Source organism: Sturnira hondurensis, unplaced genomic scaffold (genome assembly GCF_014824575.4).
Source record: "Sturnira hondurensis isolate 20B ecotype Veracruz unplaced genomic scaffold, ASM1482457v3 Scaffold0008948, whole genome shotgun sequence".
In the NCBI taxonomy this organism is placed as follows: Eukaryota; Metazoa; Chordata; class Mammalia; order Chiroptera; family Phyllostomidae; genus Sturnira; species Sturnira hondurensis.
The window spans coordinates 2,993,570-3,014,126 of record NW_028081579.1 but is presented as its reverse complement, the minus strand read 5'-3'; the positions used below and the strand labels follow the sequence as shown (position 1 = coordinate 3,014,126).

Sequence of the window (20,557 nt, the reverse complement as noted above, 5' to 3'; positions counted from 1 at the left end):
TCGGGGTTTTAAAAAAACAGATTAAACAGCTATTGATAAGTCAGAAAAGTATGGGACACCATAGTGGACTGCCCTGGGCAGTCCCCGAGTGTGAACACTGAACCATGGAGTTGAGGGGTTAGAAAAAAATTCAGAAACTAATGAGAAAGGAGAGTTAATTACAGACTTGGGTAATGATTTTGCCTTCAAATCCTGGGAAAATGGCTGACAGATCCTAGTTAAACTATAAATCAGCAGTTGTCAATTAGGTGGTCTCTTTATAGCTGGGGTGGGATATTGAAATAACTAAATTAAGGACAAGATCTTTATTACTCGTCTTGGTTAATAACACTTGATAAAATTTGCTCCAAATAATACTCCACAATTTTAAGATCTCAAAAGTTACTATGAATGACAAATATAATTAAATATCTTCAAAAATATAAATGTCTTTCTCTTTTAAACAAGGTAGGTCTTGGGTAAAAGTAGTGACCCAAGTTATTTGATAGGGTAACTAACCCATAGGATGTGAATTGAGAATCACTCCTATAGACCCTCTACAGAATACTGAAAAGGAAATTTACAGAAGCAGCCTAATGACTCTGTTTTGGACATGGAAAGACCACTACATCTGGTGAAAACTATTATATTAATGATATCCAGGTTTAAGAACAAAACAAAACTCTACCACCCCAAACTAGAATTGAGCAAAAATAAGATTAGGTTTCTAGAAGGCAAACAAAATATACAGTTTATATTATAAATTGTAGAACAGAATTATAGTTAGCATATGTTCATATAATGCATCACTCATCTATGAAGATATTTTTAAACGTTTGGAATATGCCTAAACACTTCTATGTTTCTCCCTCTCCATAATAATAACTAACACTTACTGAGTGCTGGGCACAATTATAAGCTCTTTATGTCTATCAACCCAAATGATCCTTCCAACACCCTTACCAAGTCAACTGCAATGTATCTCTAGTTTATGGTCGAGGCACAGAGATGTTAAGCTGCCTTCCCAAGGTAACACACCTAGTGAGTGTCAGAGCCAGAATGCAATGCCAGGTAAAGCGTCAGAATCCCCTCAGCACACCCCCTCCCTGTATCACCTCTACTCACTTTGCAAGGTAACACTCACTATTAAAGTATGGATGCCCCTTGAGAGGGTGTCACATTTTCTTCTTTGTTGATCTCCTTTGTCCCTATTTCACTGCTTAGCTACCATAAGTGTACTCAAAAGTTTGCCACCTATGCAACTATTTTTGGAAAGCTATGTAATTCCAAAACAAAGACCTGAAAACAAAAATTAGGTAGGTCAACATTTCCATATATGCCGGGGAGGGCAAAAGTAGGTTTACAGTTGGAAAAGGACACACAGGTTGTGATTACTACAATAGCTTTATTAACTCAAAAGAACATCACAATGGCACAGTGCACTTAGGTCAATTCATGTAAGTGCTCAAATTGCCGCCCTTCATTACCTACACATTCTCGTAATCTGCTTGCTATACTCAAGCACATTTTGGCACAGAGTTCTTTTTTGTCATCAATAAACTTCCTTTTGCCCACCCTGTATATGTATATACATACTTTTTTTTTCTACACACACATATGAGTGAATTAAATAACTCCTTGGGACACCAGAGTAAGAACTTCATAAACCAGAAGAGAAAATTAAGATTATGTTGCTGTGACCCCACTGAGAAAGTACGCCATCATGTGACTACATGCTTCTCTCTGTGTCTGCAACACATGTGGAAGTCACTCAGCTGCTCCTGAGGGAGTGTGGGGCAAGCAGAAAGCTAGACTTAAATAAATACAACTAACACAGTGACCTCTGAACTTGATAAAATAAACCTACCTCCAAACAATAAGCAACTTAACAATCAGATAGTCTATGCATCTTACTATCATTCCTAGGAATCCAGGTATTGGGAAGAAACAGGTCAACATCCATGCATTGTCAAGACCTAGGAAGACATGTATGATGCAAGCTTGCAGAATCAATGGGAATTTAAGCACCGAGGATTAAAGTCCTCCAAGATTGACTCCTATTTAGGGCAATGATAGCATGAACACTAAGACCCTTTGGACTTCCTTTCTCTTCCTTTGTAGCTGTCAGGAATAAAAGGAATAGCACATCTGAGACAGTGTGTGGTTTCTGGGACAATGTCTGACTTTGGTGGTGGGGGAGCAGCAATGATTCCCCTCACCAGCGATGACATGCATTAGGCACAGAGGACCGGGGGGAACTGCACCAACTCCTTCAGATCACTTATGACACACAGAGCTCTAGTACCTTAATGAAATGTGTAAAGGTTTTAGCATTCGAAATTGAGAACAAAAGTAAAACGGACATCCATTCAGTCATCTACGTGTTCATTCAGTGTTTCTTCCGTACCTACCCTGTGCCAGGCTCTGTGTTGGGCACTGGAGATACAGGCACCAAACAGACCACGATCTGTATCCTCAGGGAGCTTATTGTTTGCCAATAGAAATAAGGAGAGCATGTTTTAGTATGTGTCGCTATTCTATATCAAGTTTATTTAACAATTAATATTATGTTTTCTTAAATTTAAATAACAGGTCAGTGTTACAGCATAATACAATACAAAAACAATGCTAATGAAATATACATATTAAAAGGGTGACTTCCCTCATGTTTATTCACATGCAAGAATACCTAAAGTCATATAAACTGCACAAATCATAACCAAGAAGCAGACATTTTCCAATGTAGAAATAGTTAATTTGCTGACAACCTATACGTACTAATGACCACTACAACATCCATTTTCTCCAACCTTGAAGCCTCCTTTATTACACTTTTTTGGTTTGCACTTCCCCTTTGTTTCTCCTCTGCCGTCTGACTACTCAACACACACATGTACATCCACTCATCCACCGCCCCATTTACTCATTGCACAAGTATGTGCCAGGAACAAATGGAGTGAGACCCTCTGGAATCCATTTATCCTTGTCCCTTAGGACCAGAGTCTCTCAGAGGCTGAGAGAGACCTAAGATGCTTCTATTTACTAAGATTCTCAGTATGCAAAAAAGAAATGCCAACTAACAGACTTATTAAAATGTACTTCATTTTTGATAGCTATGTTTTACACATTAATGCCTTTAACACACAATTGCAATGACAAAGGCAATGAGTGTATGTCTAACTTTATTTGAAAGAAATGTCAAAATTTATGATGTCCTCTATGAGTGTGAGGCCCCATTCAAACGGCCCTCCTGGTCCTGCTTACACCCCTTTCCCCTTGGCTTCTGGCACATTCCTAGCTCATTGCCAAAGACGCCAGGCTATCTGCCTATATGAGTGGCTCCATCCAATTCCCTACTGCTTATAGCCTTGGGCGTCTCCAGGAAAGTGAACTTCACAAGGGCACAGGACCCCAGAGTTGGGCTTAAGGGTCTTAAATGCCCTGGGCTTCAGGGCTCCTATTAGTGGGATTTCACACTTAGCACAAGTTTAAAAAATAAGATTTTTGTGGCTCACCCACAAATTACATAACATTGTCCTAGGGGAAAATGCACCCTGATTGCAAGTAACTAACCTAAAACTACAGATTTCTGGAACGTGACTTACACTTATAGCATTACAAGAAACCGTATTCTTTCTCTATATCCATGGTAACCGCATTTCTTATTTTTTTCTTATATATTTGTCTTATATGGTTTTTTTCTATACAAGGCAAGAATGTTTTTTAAAAAAGTTAACTTGGCCCTGGCTGGTGTAGCTCAGTGGACTGAGCGAGGGCCTGCGAACCACACGATCGCAGTTCGATTGCCACTCAGGTCACATGCCTGGGTTGCAGGCCAGTTCCCAGCAGGGGACACATGACAGGCAACCATACATTGATATTTCTCTCCTTCTCTCCTTCCCTTCCCCTCTAAAGATAAATAAATAAAATCTTTAAAAAAATTTAACTTGCTTGCAAAACCAGTTGCCATCCATTTCTAACTTCATAAATCATGGAAAGTAACAGACTTCCTTTTTGAGTTTATAATGTAAAATATTTCTGTGTAGGGTTGCACACAAGCAACAACTATACATCTCATATTGATTATATGCTTATATTCCATTCTACAAAGCCAATCATACATTTAGCATAGTACTATTTGCATTGAGATGCACCTTAGGTCAAAAACATAATAGCTTTATTTTCCCTGCTACTCTGTGAATTATCACTCCTACGAGAAACATTCCCTTCACAATCAGCAAAATAAGATGCTCAACTTCCTCCACATTTATGGCACATAAGCAAAATAGGTCTCAATAGAATTGTACTATTTTGTGGTAAATGTAATTGGAATAAAAACTGATTTAGTGAGTGGCTACTTAATCTAAACTGTATGCTAGGCCTGGAGGTAAAAAATAAATAAGACTTGGTCTTCGACTGAAAGGGACTCATGTCATGAGATTTAAAAAACAAGAAATAAATCCAGTGTAATCTTTTAAATTAATCACAACAAATTTTTAAATTGTGAAAAGCATCCATGTAGAGTGAAACATAATACTACCTAGTATGTAAGCATACCAATGAAAGTATTATAAATATACATAATACTGGATAATGGCTATTTAAATATCCACCATTGAATGAACAAACAATACATTTTTAAACTACGGAATATATAAATCCAGCAAGGGTAGCATAGACATTATTACCCCTACTTTCAGAAAAAAACTTAGGTGCTAGGGTCTCTACTTTTCTTTCTTTTATTTCCCCTTTTTGCTTCCCTGTTGACCTCCCAATCTCCAGCATATTCATGCCGCAAAGAACAGAAGTCATAGGCCAATGCAGATTGCCATGTAAACATGAAAAAAACAGTTCTTAAAAAGTCTTATTTCTTGATGCTCAATCAGGAAACCATGAGGCTATATCCCTCTGTAAAGATGCTAATATGTCTGTTTTTCAATTGTAATATCATCACATTCCTACTTTCAACTTCATATAAAATAATTGCTTTCTTAGTACAACTAAAATTATTCAATAAAAAAATTCTCTAAAGAGTCTTAACATTTATTACATCAAATGCTTTCATTTATCTTCTTTATAAATATCCTAAAATTTCATAGCTGTATAGGTTTCTCGTTAAGAGAGAAAGTTTTATTAACCATTTTTTTTTCAGTGATGGGAAAGTTATACTGCCATCTTGTGGTTAAAAGTTTCTTGACAGGAGCAAGGACCTGGTATTTCCCATTAACTCCAAAATACAGTATGTATTATATTAATATTTTTAAATATTTGGAACTTTTGTTTAATAAAAATATATTCCTTACATCTCACTCACTTTCTTATGTTAAAGCCCACTAGGTTAAAATGAGAAGTAGGATTATGCGTGGCTGCCTCAGACAAATATAAAAAAAACTATACATTTGGCATTGTAGATCCTTCCCACAGAAGCTTATAATTTACTATTTGTGCAACCTACACTCCAACACTGAAAGTTTATAGAGACAAAATTATGTAATCTAGGAGTTTCATCTCACAAGGTGATCTACAAGACCGACAAGTAATTAATATGACCTTTATGCTAAGCTTATCAAAAATTTGTGTTTGACCCAGGACTCTACTTTAATTACAAAAGCAAGACCACCACAGAGAAAATAAATTCTATAGCAACATGGTTTCTTCTATTTCTCTTACTTAGATACATAAACTTATTTTCCATATATAAACAAGAATCATGATTATGAAAAGGTCAGTTGCAAAAGTACAGTCCTCTATATTTTCCAAATGTATAATCTTCCATGACCTATGCAAGGCACCTGTTCCAAATGTTTTATAATCATGGAATCCATTCAAAGGTTAACACACTTCTACATAGGTCTGCAGAAAGCCTTTGCTTTGCTCTCACTTTTTTAGCAAGTCACCAAAATTATAGGAAGGCAGCGCCATCTATAGGTATGCGCAAGTACTGAATGGTGTTCCTAGATTCAGATATGATTGCCCACTGTTTTGACACCAGCCAAGCAAATGTACTGCCCTAGGAAAAAACTACAAAATAACACTGCTCATTCTTCAATTTCTGGAGAAGTATCTGTAATTTTTTTCAAAATGTATTTAGGTCCTATCCAGGTAACTCAGTTGGTTACAACATCATCCCAATTATCCAAGGTTGCAGGTTCAATCCCTGGTCAGGGCACATAAAAGAATCAACAAATGAATACATAAGTAAGTTGAACAACAAATCAATCTCTCTTTCTCTCTCTCCCTCCCTCCTTCCCTCCCTCCTTCCCTTTCTCCATCCCCACACCTTTCACATTTTAAAATCAATAAATAAGGTTTTTCAAAAACCAAAGTGTTTTAATCTATCTCTATAATTATTCACCAGAATAATAATGACAGTAATAACAACAACAGCCACAGCAATAATAATAAAAACTAATGTTTCCCATAATTATATTCCTCTGATTTTGGTACACTTGATGACCCACAAATATTGATAACTTTTCAAAAATTTAGCATAATGGGCAGTGTTTCTTGTGGGTGCTTTGCCATTGCAGCTGAGTCCAGGTTACTGGAAGACTTGCTAGACTTCAAGATTTCAAAAGAGAGGTGAAAGTACAAGGCAACTTTGATTGGACTGACAGATTAAAGCACAGGAATCTGAAGCTATGGTACATTAAGATAATTTTGAAATGTAATGCTGACTTTTGAAATGTAATAGTGATTCTCGGACTTCTGGCCAAGATGAGGCATAGGTGGAAACACTGTGCCTCCTCACACAACCAAATTTAAATACAACAAAGTTTTAGTAATAAAAACTTAACCCAAACACAGAAACTTGAACTGTATGGAAGTCCGACAACTATGAACCCCGTTCATTCAGACTGGTAAGAGGGAAGGAGTCAGCAGCTGGCGGAGAGGGGTCTCCGCCAGGAAAAAGTGGCCTGCTGACCCAGGCACACAGTCAGTGGTTGGCAGATACCAGGCGAGGGGTGGCAATGGGCAGACCCAGTGGGGGCACAAGGCGGCTGGCTGACTGCGGTCACACACTCATGCGTGCAGATAAACCAGGCAGAGGAGCGAGCAGTGAGACAGACTGCGCAGGCTAGGGTCCCAGCTATGGGAATTAAATCCTAAAAGCACCAATGGGAAAGACTTTAGGGGTCGAGGGGCCGGAAGAGGCTCCCAGGCTCACAGAGAGTTCATTGGAGAGACCCACATGGACCCAGAGGGTGCACAAGCCCACATACCTGGGAACCAGCCCCAGAAGGGCCGAATTTGCTTGTGGGAAGCAGCAGAGGGGACCGAAATCCAAGAGATAGCAGAACAAACGCCATTGCTCCTCTCTGACCCCACCCCCACATATAGTGTCACAACCCAGGGACTGGGTTGCCCAGCCCTAGTGAACACCTAAGGCTCTGCCCCTCATACATAACAGGTGTGAACAGACCAAAACATTATGGCTCAGGAAGAAGAGCTCAAATCCCCAGAGCCAATACTTCTAAGTGACCAAGAGATAGCCAATCTAGCAGATGCACAGTTCAAAATACTGGTGATCAGGATGCTTACAGAACTGGTTGATTTTAGTCACAAATTGGAGGAACAAATGAAGGCTAAACTAATTGAAATGAAGGGAAATGCACAGGAAACCAATAGTGATGGAAAGGAAACTGGGACTCAAATCAAGGGAGTGGACCAGAAGGAAGAAAAAAAAATGACCAAACAGAAAAGAATGAAGAAAACAAGAATTCAAAAAAATGAGGAGAGGCTTAGGAACCTCCAGAACATCTTTAAAAGTTCCAACATCCAAATTATAGGGGTACCAGAAGGGGAAGAGGAACAGCAACAAGTGGAAAAGTTATTTGCACAAATAATAAAGGAGAACTTCCCCAATCCGGCAAAGGAAATAGACTTCCAGGAAATCCAGGAAGCTCAGAGAGTCCCAAAGAAGTTGGACCCAAGAAGGAACACACCAAGGCACATCATCATTACATTAGCCAAGATTAAAATGAAGCAGAGAATCCTAGAAGCAGCAAGAGATAAGGGGCCAGTCAGCTACAAAGGAGTTCCCATCAGACTGTCAGCTGATTTCTCAAAAGAGACCTTACAGGCAAGAAGGGGCTGGAAAGAAGTATTCCAAGTCATGAAATCCAAGGACCTACATCTAAGATTGCTCTATCCAGCAAAGCTTTCATTTAGAATGGAAGAGCAGATAAAGTGCTTCTCAGATAAGGTCAAATTCAAGGAGTTCATCATCACCAAGCTCTCATTATATGAAATGTTAAAGGGACTTATGTAAGAAAAAGAAGAGAAAAAATATGAACAATGAAAGGACAGCAAACTCGCAGTTATTAGCAACCACACCTAAAACAAAAGCAAACTAAGAGGACAGCTAGATCAGAAGCAGAACCATAGAAATGGAAATCACAAGGAGGGTTAGCAACAGGGGAGTGGGAGGAGAAGGGGGAAGAAGGTACAGAGAATAAGTAGCATAGACAGTAGGTAGAAAATAGACAAGGGGTAGGGCAAGAATAGTATGGGAAATATAGAAGCTAAAAAACTTGTTACACATGGACATAAACTAAAGGGGAGGAATAGTGGGGGAGGGGTGTGTAGGGTGGAGGGGAATGAAGGGGGCAAAATGGGACAACTATACTGTCATAATCAATAAAATGTATTTAAAAAATTTAGAATAATGACATGTCTCTTCTCTCTTTCAATCTCTCTACAAAACTTTTGGCCACAATTCTATTTTAGATGTCATTCAATTTTATTGAAATATATATTTTATTATTCTTTCTGAAAAGTTATATCTTTCTCCTACAAAAGTCCAATCTAGCTTTTACAGACATTTAACTAAACTCACCTTTGCATCTAACCTAAAGCTACAAGATTCATATAAACAAAAAGGCTCGAGACATCTATTTTATGCAACTTAAGTTTTGTTGTTTTTCACAAACAGGTTTGTCCACTCTGATCTGGAGTTGTTCTCACCCCAGTGAGTCATTCTGGTGTCTTGCCTAGTTACATAAGGACTCAATTACCAATTACCTGAGGACCGAGACTCAGTTCATTCCTAATCAATTGCCTGTAGGATTGGGCAGAAAAGGGGGAGCGTGTCGATGCTGACAGACCACCCTGCTGGGTAACATGGAGCATTTCACGCTATGTCTGGTATTTAAGGATCTGGCTAAAACAAGGAAGGTCCTACTTCATCAAGGGCAGACCCAGTTTGTTCATCAATACTCGAGTTCCAGAAAACCTACCACACTCGACCCAACCAGAAAGACAAGAGGTCTTCTGAAGGTGATACTCTGTATGTGGCTGCCAACCCGATCTCTCCTGCTGCACACTTTTCTTTCTTTCATGAGGCGGGACAGGGCCGTGCCTAGGAGTAGAAGCTTTGGAAGCAAAGAGGAGGTTTTCAGCCCCTGCTCTGTCACTGGCCTTGAGCAAGTTATTTAATTTTTCTGAGCTTCAGTTTCCTCATCCTCAAGAAATTACAAATTAATATCAATGATTTAAGCAAAGTAAGGTGCTCTGACCATAGTAATTATTCAATAAATGTCAGTCCTTAAGACTTATCTTACAGTGTCCCATTTTCTTATAAAAATCAATGACTAGGTAATTATATAGGGTCCACCTAACCCCAACAAACACCCAGAGAAATTCGTGTGTACCTGGGTGCATATTCATTCATTCATAGACATTCATTGCACATTATGTTACCGTGTGAGTCAGAAACTTGTCTGCAGGGCAGAGGGTTACCTGAAAATGGATGGTGCTGAAGCCGGACAGCAGATGGGCTTGTTCAGGGAGGTCACAGAGGGCCTAGGGCAGAGCACTTTGGAACCCTGCAGAACATACTTTTTTAAAATTTATTTTTCAATTACAGTTTACATACAATATTATGTTAGCTTCAGGCATACAGCCCACTCATTGGACACTTATATAACTTAGGAAGTCTTCACTTCACTAAAACTAAACCCATCTGACACCATATATAGTTACTACAATGTTATGCTCTATTCCCTATGCTGTACTTCACGTCCCCAAGACTATTCTGTAACTACCAATTTGCATGTCTTTATCTTTTTCATCCATCCTCCCAACCCTCTCCTATTTGGCAACCATCAAAATGTTCTGTGTATATGTGAGTCTGTTTCTATTTTGTTTGCTCATTTATCTTGTTTTTTAGATTCCACATTAAAGTGAAATCTTATGGCATTTGTCATTCTCTGTCTGACTTAGTTCACTCAGCACAATCCATATTGTTGTAGATGGCAAGACTGCCTCCTTTCAATGGCTGAATCATATTCCATCGTATATGTGCCCCACTTTTTATTTATCCATTCATCTGTTGATGGACACTTAAGTTGCTCCTATGTCTTAGCTAGTATAAATAATGCTATAATGAACGTATGGATGGATGTACAGGCCTTTTCAATTTAGTATTTTGGGTTTCTTCAGATAAATACCAAGAATCAGAATTTCTGGGTCCTTCTTTGCTTATTGTTATAGCCTTTGTCTGATATAAGTATTTCTACCCAGCATTTTTTGTCTGTTTCCATTTTCATGAAATAGCTTTTTCTATCTTTTCATTTTTGGTCTGTGTATGTCTTTTGACCTGAAGTGAGTCTCTTGTAGACAGCAAGGGGGTGGGACTGGGTCTCAGAAAGTCACCAGGGTGGGGCTGACAGTATTAAGTTGATGGAGACTCAAATATGGCCTGGCCTGCACCTGCAGAGGGACCACTCAGAAGAGTAGCAATGGCCTCTGTCCACACTTCTGTCTGGGAGAAAGCTGCCCCTGCAGCCCTCACCATAAAGCCAGGTAATTCAGTTCCTACCCAAATATACCTGGTTCCTTTCAAGATGCTGCCCCAGTGCTGGAGCTCAAAGGGAGTGACTCCAAGTAACTCCATGTGTGGGCCCTTTAAGAGGAACACCTGGGACTCCAAAAGCCCTCTGTCTCAGCCACAATCTCCACTGGTTTTCACAGCCAGAAGTTATGGGGTCTTCTTTCCCCAACACTGAAGTCCTGGGGGGGGGGGGGTGCTGATGCGGCTAGGGCCCTTGCTCTTCAGAGGCAACCCCTGAAGCCAAGATATCCCTCCCAACTTTTAACCACCACATGCGCATGTGGGACCAGGCACACCCTGGTCCTCGCCTCTCCTACCACTCTGGGTGTGGCTTATTCTTTAATTCTCTAGTTAAAGGACTTCCATTCCTCCAGAATTCAGGCACTTCTGAACGGCTATTCTGTAGTTTAGTTGTAATTTAGATGTGGTGGTGCTTCTGAGTACTACATTTACCTATACTGACATCTTGACCAGGAGCAGAACATCAATTTTTAAGGAAAGGGAAAAGAGGAACAATAAAAAAGTAATGAGAGTCCTGGCTGGGTGGCTCAGTTAGTTGGAGCACCGTCCTATACACCAAAAGGTTGAGGGTTCTGTTCCCGGTCTGTGCACACATCTAGGTTGTGGATTTGATCCCTGGTTAAGGTGCTAAGGGAGGTAGACAAATGATGTTTCTCTCTCTCTCTCTCTCTCTTCCTCTCTCTCTAAAATCAATAAGCCTGTCCTCAGTGAGGATTTTTTTAAGTAATGAGATATGAAGAAAGGGGTAAAAATCAATAGCACAGACAACTTTAAAGAGAAAAATTGGTCAGAGATGTGAAATTCAAGAAATATTTGGTAAAATTAGGAATGAGAATCAGTAGTTAATAGTTTCAGCAGAAAGGTAAAGTCAGATACGATAGTTATACCAGGTTGAAAACTGAGTGAAAAACTTTTCACAAAGTTTTACATTGAAATGAAAACAAATACAAGGCCATATCTAGCGATACGTGACATGAAATTGAGAAACACAATATGAAGGGAAAAATACAACTGAATGTCTGTTGTGGGTTCGATTGTGTCCTCCCAAGATACATGTTCAAGTCCTAACCTCTGGGCTCTGAGATGGGGCCTTATTTGGAAATACTGTCTTTACAGAAGTCATCAGGTAAGACGAGGTGATACTGGATTACAGTGGGCCCTAATCCAGTGAGTGGAATCCTCCTAAGAAGAGCAAAGTTTGGGCACAGAGACAGACAAATAGGGAGAGAAAGCCACGTGACAACAGCCAAAGAACACAAGTATTGTTGGCAACTGCCAGAAGTGAGAAGAGAGGCTGGAAAAGTTCCTCTCTCAGGGCCTCCAGAAGGGACCAGCCCTGCCCACACCTTGGTTTCAGACTTGTAGTCTCCAGAACTGTGACCCAGTAAAGTCCTGTCATTATAAGCCTCCCGGTTTGCGGAACAAACTGCCCTCACAACCTAATACGAGGACTATGAATAACAATCAAAAGCGACAGAGCTGCCCTGGCCAGGTGGCTCAGTTGGTTGGAGCATCATCCTGTCCACCAAAATGGTGCGGGTTCAATCTCCAGACGGAGTGCCTACAGGAGGCAACCAACCAACGTCTCTCTCTCACATCGATGTTTCTCTCTTTCTCATTCTCTTCCTCCCTCCCTCCTTCCCTCCTTCTCTTTCTCTCTTTCAAATCTATACACATATCCTCAGGTGAGGAACAGATAAATGAATAGATGATACAGACTTAACATAATACAATGAACATAGACCATGATCACATCAAAGTGCAGAAATAATTTATATAAACATAATAATTTAAAAGCAAAAGGAAAAGATGGTCGGTAAGAAAAATCTGTTAAAATCTAGAATAATTAAGAATCTTGCAGAAGACCCTTAATGTGGTTTCAGCCATTGCCATTTTAAGATACCACCTACTTCAATCAGAATGATGAAATGATTTGTTCATCTAAGTTTGGGGTCCTGGAATGAAAAACGATACATAAGTTTTTAAAAATTATCATGGGCCTCTCTCAGAAAATGGAAGAGATTTTAGACCTGAAGGTATTTTTTTTCACTTGGATTACAATGAAAGAAAATATCATATTGTTGCAAGTATCAGTTGTCTGATGATGAAAACCCTAAGAATAATATTCTGTGACTTGTGCTTCTGATAGTTCTTCATTAGCGTAGTCAAGAAATCCTTCTGAGTACCTACTGTGGTGTGCCTAAAACACCAGGTTCTTATTGCTCTGAGATGTCAAAGTCAAGGATGGTGGGGGAAAGGTTTACAGGGGGCGGGAGGTGAGAAAGGGCTGCTTTAACGAGGTGTTCCTCAAATGCTGCGTAGAAGTTGTTTTATGTCGACTGAATCATGTACATATACACTATACTCATACTTTTTAAATGTCTTTCAGCTAAGGACAGTAAAATGAGAAATTCTTAGAAATGTGGTTATGAAATTCATACTTTAACTGTTCTTAAATTCACATTTTTGAGATCTAGGTTTTTTCCCTAAAAGAGACAAGACTACATTTTAATTAAAACACATCCCTTAAAGGTATTTTATAATTAATTTGAGCAGTAGAGTTGCTTCCTCCTATATGGTAGAAATAAGGGGAATTTTTCCTCCCTAATTACCCGGATAATGGGTTCCAGCCTCCCTTTGATGTGTCATAAAGGCTCACCTGTTTCTACAACCTGCTATTTATTATCAAACAATTGCAGTTTCCCAAATCCTGAATTTCCAAAGGTGCCATTTATCCAAATCACATGTGTGTCCCCTTTGCACCCATTCTGAAAAAGAATTCTCCTTGATCAAAATTTTAACCTTGATTACCCCCCGGTGCATCACCTCTTTTATTACCTGGTCCAAATTAAAATCCAGAGGACTAGTAGGACACATACTGCCTGTTAAGGCATTTCCTTTAACTGCATTTTAACTAGGGTAATAATAGGTATAAATCTTGTGAAAAGGAAGATCTATAAGATCGGGGGTTTAAAACATGAGATTTAAAATGATTCCACATCATTTTAGTAACCTTTTTACATTGAAAGCTTGTGACGCTGTCCCATCAGTGCAATGGACATTGCACATGCACTCTCAATAGTCCATCTCCCCAGAGCCTGTCCACGAATCCCAGGATTCCCTTCCCTCTAAACGGTCTTTCTTTTCACTCTCTCATTTGGCCCCTTTGAAAATGATTAATGAGATAAACTGCACAAAGACTTGAAATTGTGTCTAGTGCAAAAGTGGAAAACTTGTTTCCATAACACTTTGAACAATTGACTAAAACTTCTCTGTGCAGTGACTGAAGATGCCTGCGGGGGGGGGGGGGGGAGGGTTGTGCCNATGCCTGGGGGGGGGGGGGGGTTGTGCCCACAGGATACGGGGAGTAGTGTAGGGCTGGAGAAGTCAGTCAGCATCCTGCCAGCCTGGTGATCGTGTAAGTAATATATGAAGGAGAAAAGTTCTAGGAAATATTGAGTGGAACCTACAGACTTTGAGGAATATGAGGACAAGATTCTGAGAGGCAAGAGTAGGAGGATCCTAGAAATGCCACTGTAGAAGGCATTCAAAGTGAACAGGGCCGAGACATGCCTTCAGGAAGGCAACCCTTGACAACCCCTGGTAAGAACAGGGTCTCTCAGGAGTCCAAGAGGACTTCATCAGAGACCCTGGGAGATTCTGAAGTTGGGGTGCAAAGCCCTATGAGAACCTGAAAGAGAAAACTATCTGAGTGGGCCTGAAAAGTTCCTACATGACATTAGATAAGAATTCCATGAACTTTGGAAACATATGGAAGAGCCCAAACTAGTCTTTAGGGAGCATGACCAGGTCTCAGATGGAGCCATTCTCCTGGGTCCAAGGAAGAGATGTGCATGAAAGAGAAACCTTCTAGAGCTCTGCTGATGGGCAGACAGTGTAATGATGTGGCATCTGGGGATGTCAAGGTCCAGGGACCTTGGGAGCACTAGCAAGTTTGGGGAAACTCAATCAGAGCTGCTGTCAGGTTGGCTGCCAATCCATCTGGTGCTTCTGTGAGAAATAGAAAAAGGTGTCCATTCTCCCTGGGTGGAGGCATCTTAGCTCTGGAGTATACAACAATGGGTCAGAGCACCTAGATCAGAGCACTGAAATCAGGCTAGATTTCAGTCCCTAATGGCTCCAGTGGCCAGAGTCCTTATGCAGGCAACCATCTGCCCAACTGCACCTAGAGGCCCTGGGTGACCTGAGGGTTTTCTTTTGGCTAAAAGCTAATTGGTGCCCACACACATGAAAAGTGTAAGATACTATAGCAGAAAGACTATAAGGATTGTATTTGTAGGTAAATGTTCTTCTAAGGGATGTAAAATAATAAGACTTAGATAATAAGGGATAGCAGACTTGACTTGATCTCTCCAATAAATGTCTGTAAATAGGAATAATATTTTCCTAGCCCCTTCCCTATCCTGATTTTTTTGTAGAAATGGTTACATGCTTGTGCAACCATAGGCAACTTAATTAGACCCTCTGTACATCAGTTTCTTCATCCTGAAGTTGTGGTAAGGATTGAAAATGTTAATACATATAAAGCTTAGAACTGGGTCTGGCATTTAGTATTGACTCAATAAATGCTAGCCATTTTCATTATTTGTACCAGTCACATGTTAACGAGAATGCTAAAGCTGGATAGGGCTGTAGAGGCCATCTGGGAAACATTTATGGAGAAGATAGTTTTTCAAGCTAAGCCTTGGAAGATGGATAGGATTTCAATAGGTAGAGAAAACAAGGGGAAGACATCCCAGGCACTGGGAATAAAGGTGGAAAGGTACAGGCAACATTCAACTATGGTTAGCAGATTTATTTAGCAGAAACCAAACGGAATGCATAGCAGAGGGGTAGAAAATAAATATGAAAGCTAAATTGAGGGCACATAATAAAGCATACAGAATTCATTCTCCTCTCTCTGGTCAGCAATAAAAACCAAGAAATTTAACTTCCAACCTTCTGATCCGGCTCCCACTCTATGGGCTCTCTTTTCTCAAAGGTCAAGTGTAATACTTCTAAGACTTGGAAGTACAAACCAATGACTTGGATACCTCCCTAAAATGCAGATTCTGATACAGTAGGTCTGGAGTGAAGCCTGAGAGCCTACATTTTTAACAAGCTTCCAGGTGCTGCCATGCCCCTGCTGCTTACCCCTGGACCACACTGATTCCCAGGGTCTAATCCAATGGCCTCTTCTCACTTTCATCCTTAATCCCTCTGCAGCGTTAGACTTTAGTGATCTTCCTGAAGCCCTCATCACTGGCTTCTATTCTCTCACCTGAATCTTATGCTACTACTTGAAGCTGAAAATGAGAGACTAGAAGCCTGTAAAACTCCAGTACCTACTGAGTTGTCTTGAGCACAGTTTTCATTATATAACACAAAGTTGCCCTTGGTTATAATATCTAAGTATAATAGTTAGTCATAAACTGAAGGTCGGTCTTTAGATGTCCAAGCAACTGCCAGTGCATTAATCTCTTTCATTTTTTAATACAAATATTACAAACCATCTTTTAATAAAAGATAGTCTTATGTAATTATAAGAGACACCTATTACCCATCTCATGATGTGTGTAGCTTCTCTGGAGAAAATCTCCCCTGAGTTTCCAGCCCACCCCTGCCCCAACACCCACATGGACATTGGCTATAATTGGTGAAGAGGTGGGTCCCTGACCAATACTGGGTTATTTTGAGTCTTTCCTCAGATTTTACACTAGAACTGAAAAAAGCATGTCAGTCTCTTCTTGCTCTCTCTACAGAATAGAAATCAAGAAGCATGTAAGTGCAGGAGCTATGGGGGAACACCTGCCATGTGGACTCCAGAGCAGGTAACAGCAGAAAGAAGACTGGCGAAGTCACCAGAAGAGCATAAGGAAATAGCTCCACAGGGTGGCACCTGACAACCTTGCACATTTCTCCATAGACCACCTGGGCAAGGCTTGCCCACAATCTGACCGGAGTCTTGGCAGATGTCCTGTGACTTCTTCCAGCCTAAGGGAAGATTAGCAGCCTCCTGAGGAGCTTCTGAAAGGCTGTTTCTCCCATTATCTTGTGGAAGGCTTTCACAAGGCCGTTTCTCATCAATCTCCCTAGTTTCACTTGAGCACAAGATTTTCCACCTCACTCCTACTTAGGGTAAAGCTGCAGACTTCAGTGAAGTCTGTAAAACTGCTTGGCTGTGGTTCTGAGAGACCAATATCAGAGGGACCTACTGCTCATACCATTTACCATCTGGTCTGCTCAATTTGGTGTTACGTGTAAAACAAGGGACACAGAGAACTAACACCGTAATTACTTGCTTTTGTTTTCTGCGTAAGTAATTAACTGTCTGAATCCATTTGGGCATATTTACTCCTTACCAGGCAAATTTATGAAAGCAATACTAATAATACCTGTAGTAATATTACTTGTGGCCCTATTTTTAGCCACCACCTTGGTGCTTTGAGAATGCTTAACTATTTGAGAAAGAGAAAAAGGAAAACATGGCAAGAGTTCACTTCCTGAGTGGAGTGAGTTCACTTCCTCAGTGGCCCCACTCCTGATTCCGACCTGTTCCAGGAATACATCCCAGACCCTGAATTCCATGGGCATGCCCTAGTATTTCTCTAATAAACCTCCCTAGTTACTTTTTCTTAAGAAATCCAGAATGTATTTTTAGCCTTTACCATCAAAAGATTATTTAATACACACACATACATAGAAAAATATTGCATTTGATGACAGTTCCAGTCAGAACTCCAGTACTAGAGATTCACATGCATTTTTTTATATTTACTAAACTCTAACTCTTGTATGTTAATTTCGTTTTGGCCCTTGACGTAGCATCTGTAACATGATTAGCCTGAACTTATTAAAGTCTAAAAAATAAAAAATTTTATGAAAATGTTATTGGCCAAGTGGAAGAAAACATGACTCTCTTTCACTGTGATGAAAGAGTAAATTACTCTCATCATTTATCAATAATTCCATAGTACTAAATGTATACATCAACTATGCTATGTTTAATTTATCTTATAAATGTACTAATTTATATTACTTACAATTTTATTCATATTACCTACAATTTTAAGAGCATGATGGAATCATGTTATATTTGTGCCAAATAGTTAGCACTCAACAAAACAATGTAAGTAGGATTAGAGTTTGATCTACTATTAACATCCTTTGAGTTTAGCTGTGTCTAATACATAGTATGATCATCTAAGCCAGTATACAGGTAATTGTGAATAGTTTGGGAGGTTCACCAATTAACTTCACTTTCCTATTGGGCCAGTTAAATTTTCTTTGATCAGAGTTACAGACTCTGAATCAAGTGAGTCAGGGACAGCTGAAGAGTCTTGAACATTGTGGAATCTGACCAAAATGGTGAATAAGTGGATGCAGATTCATCATCACTACAGGATGAACTGCAACTGAAAAAGTAGACAGTGGAGCCACAGACATCATAACAACGAATAGACATAGCATAATTACATATAATAAATTCATGCCTTGATTTCCATATTAATAAAATATCATCTTTGGGAAAGTGTACAGACTGTGATACATCTGGCTGCTTGCAGTACCCATAAGATGTAAGTAGTTCATGACATGATGAAAACTGGTCATAATTTGTAGTAGTCCCTTTTATAAAAAATTTAAATTTGTTTGAAAATAAAGCAAATTTTACTAGTGGAAGTTAAACATTAGACACCTAGTCATTGTCTTAATATGATTTATTAGAGTTACCATAACATAATTAATTAAGAGGCTATCTACATTTATATAAATGTTATATGGTAACAAGTGAATTATATAATAATTTTATATTTATAATAAAATGCATCACAGTATGTAAGATTAATTTTTCAATCAACTCATAACTTATATTTTAAAATACATTCACATAACATAATCTCATGAATAACTTTCTCTAGCCACACTTATTATTCCCATGATTAGTAGCACAGATTTTTCTAATGATTTTCCCCACACTATAATTCTCCCTAAATTAATGTGAGCCCATTTTATCAAAGGTGTTTGTATGTGTTAACATAAGCATTTAATTTTAATATACCTATTTAAGGCACAAATAGCCCCAAGCAAGCACGGTATGCAGTAAGAAGACCCGTAGAGTCCTGAGGTACACATTTTAATGAGGGAGGTAGGAGTTGTGCAAGGTCTGAATTAACTCAGAAGAAAGAGGCTACAAAAGAGAGCAAAGCTAAGTCTGACATAAGCTGGATGGTTTCAAGTAAAATAGCCAGCAGGCAAAAAGGCCTCTTCAAAGTCACAGGCCTTGGGGCTGTGACAGGCCTTGAGGCTGTTCCTACCATGCTTCGCAGGCTAGGAACCGAGGAGAAGGGGAACCCGAGAGCGGCCGAAGCGAGCGCCCCGGCGCCTTGGCCGCAGGACACCCGCCGCCGGCTCCCGTGCTCCTCTGCTCCAGTTCCGCCGGCTCGGGTCTTGCTCCCGCGGCGCGGGATTTAGAGGAAGATGGCAAAACTTCGGTTAGGAAATTTGTCTGAGAAACGCTTGCAAGCAAAGATGAAAAGCAACTGGCCCCCGACGGAGCGGACTTACCAGCGGAACCACCAGCTACGATCTGCCGAGAAGCCTCCTTCACGAAGCCGACTTCGGCCTTGGACGTCATCTCCCCAAAGCCCAAGGGCGACAGCGGGCCGAGTAGAGTGGACGGACGGGCTCGCGGGCCCTGATCCCGAGAACCCGGGCTGGGTCGGTCCTTAGGCGGAGTGGCTCTCTGTGAGGCGGCGGTCCCGCGACTGCTCCGAAGCGGCGGTTCCGGGCGCAGACTTCTGCGTGATCTCCCGCGGGTCCGAACTTGCCCGCTTAGTTACCCCAGGGGCTCTTTACGGTGTCCGCGTGGCTCCCGCGGCTCCACGAGAGTACCCAGAAGAAAAGACTCGCGGAAGGGGTTGGGTTGGCCGATTGCCGCAGGTGGGGTTTGGTCTCCTAGATTGGCGCCCACGGGCTCCTTTATCAGGAGCCTCCTGTAGTTTGTCAAGCTGGACGTGCTGCCTCTGATAGTGCAAGTAAAGGAGTGACTCTGACCTAGAGTCCCAGCCACAGAGCTGGGGCGACCCTTACTCCTGGCAAGGCAGAACACAGCTCAGTTCTAAGGATGGGACAGGTGGATAAATTCCTTAGAGTTACTTGCACTGAAGTTGTGGGCTGCAGAAACTAACTCAAAGCAAATCCAATTTACAATTATTATACAATAGCGCTAATGTAGTGCTATAATAAAAAATAGTTTTGGCTTAAGGGGATTTAATACCTCATCAACTTGGGTTTTATTTGACTGAATTTTTTAAGAGGCCTTTTTATAAGTAAGTCTCTTCTGTACCACACAGGTCAGTGATTCTCAAAGTATGATCTTAGGACCCAGCAGCATCAGAGTGATATTGGATTTTGTAAGAAATGCGTATTCAAGACCCCACTCAGACCTACTGAACCAGAATGTCTGGATATAGGGCTCAGAAACCTGTATCTTAAGAAGTTCTCCAGTGATTGTTGATGAACCACTTATCTAAATAATTGAGGAACATTAAGGAGCTACCAGTGTATTCTCTGTATAAAAAGCGTAATTATTTATACTAGCCTTTTAGGACAGTTGGCAAAAGAAAAATAACTAATTTTTATTATCTTAATTTTTTTAATTTTTTAAAAAGATTTTATTATCTTTATCCTTAGAGGGAAAGGGAAGGAGAGAAGGAGAGAAAT

General features: G+C 40.3%; 1 protein-coding gene across 4 annotated transcripts in view; it reads right to left on the bottom strand.

Moving 5' to 3' along the window:
- SLC25A21 (solute carrier family 25 member 21) overlaps positions 1 to 19,894 on the bottom strand; it is a 496,567-nt gene extending 476,673 nt beyond the window's left edge. For all 4 annotated transcript variants that reach the window (XM_037056431.1, XM_037056434.1, XM_037056433.1 and 1 more), the window contains exon 1: positions 19,400 to 19,894. In XM_037056431.1, the coding sequence (XP_036912326.1) occupies positions 19,400 to 19,469 (70 nt within the window). In that variant the 5' untranslated portion in view covers positions 19,470 to 19,894. The remainder of the gene's footprint in view (positions 1 to 19,399) is intronic.
- Between the last annotated feature and the right edge of the window lie 663 nt (positions 19,895 to 20,557).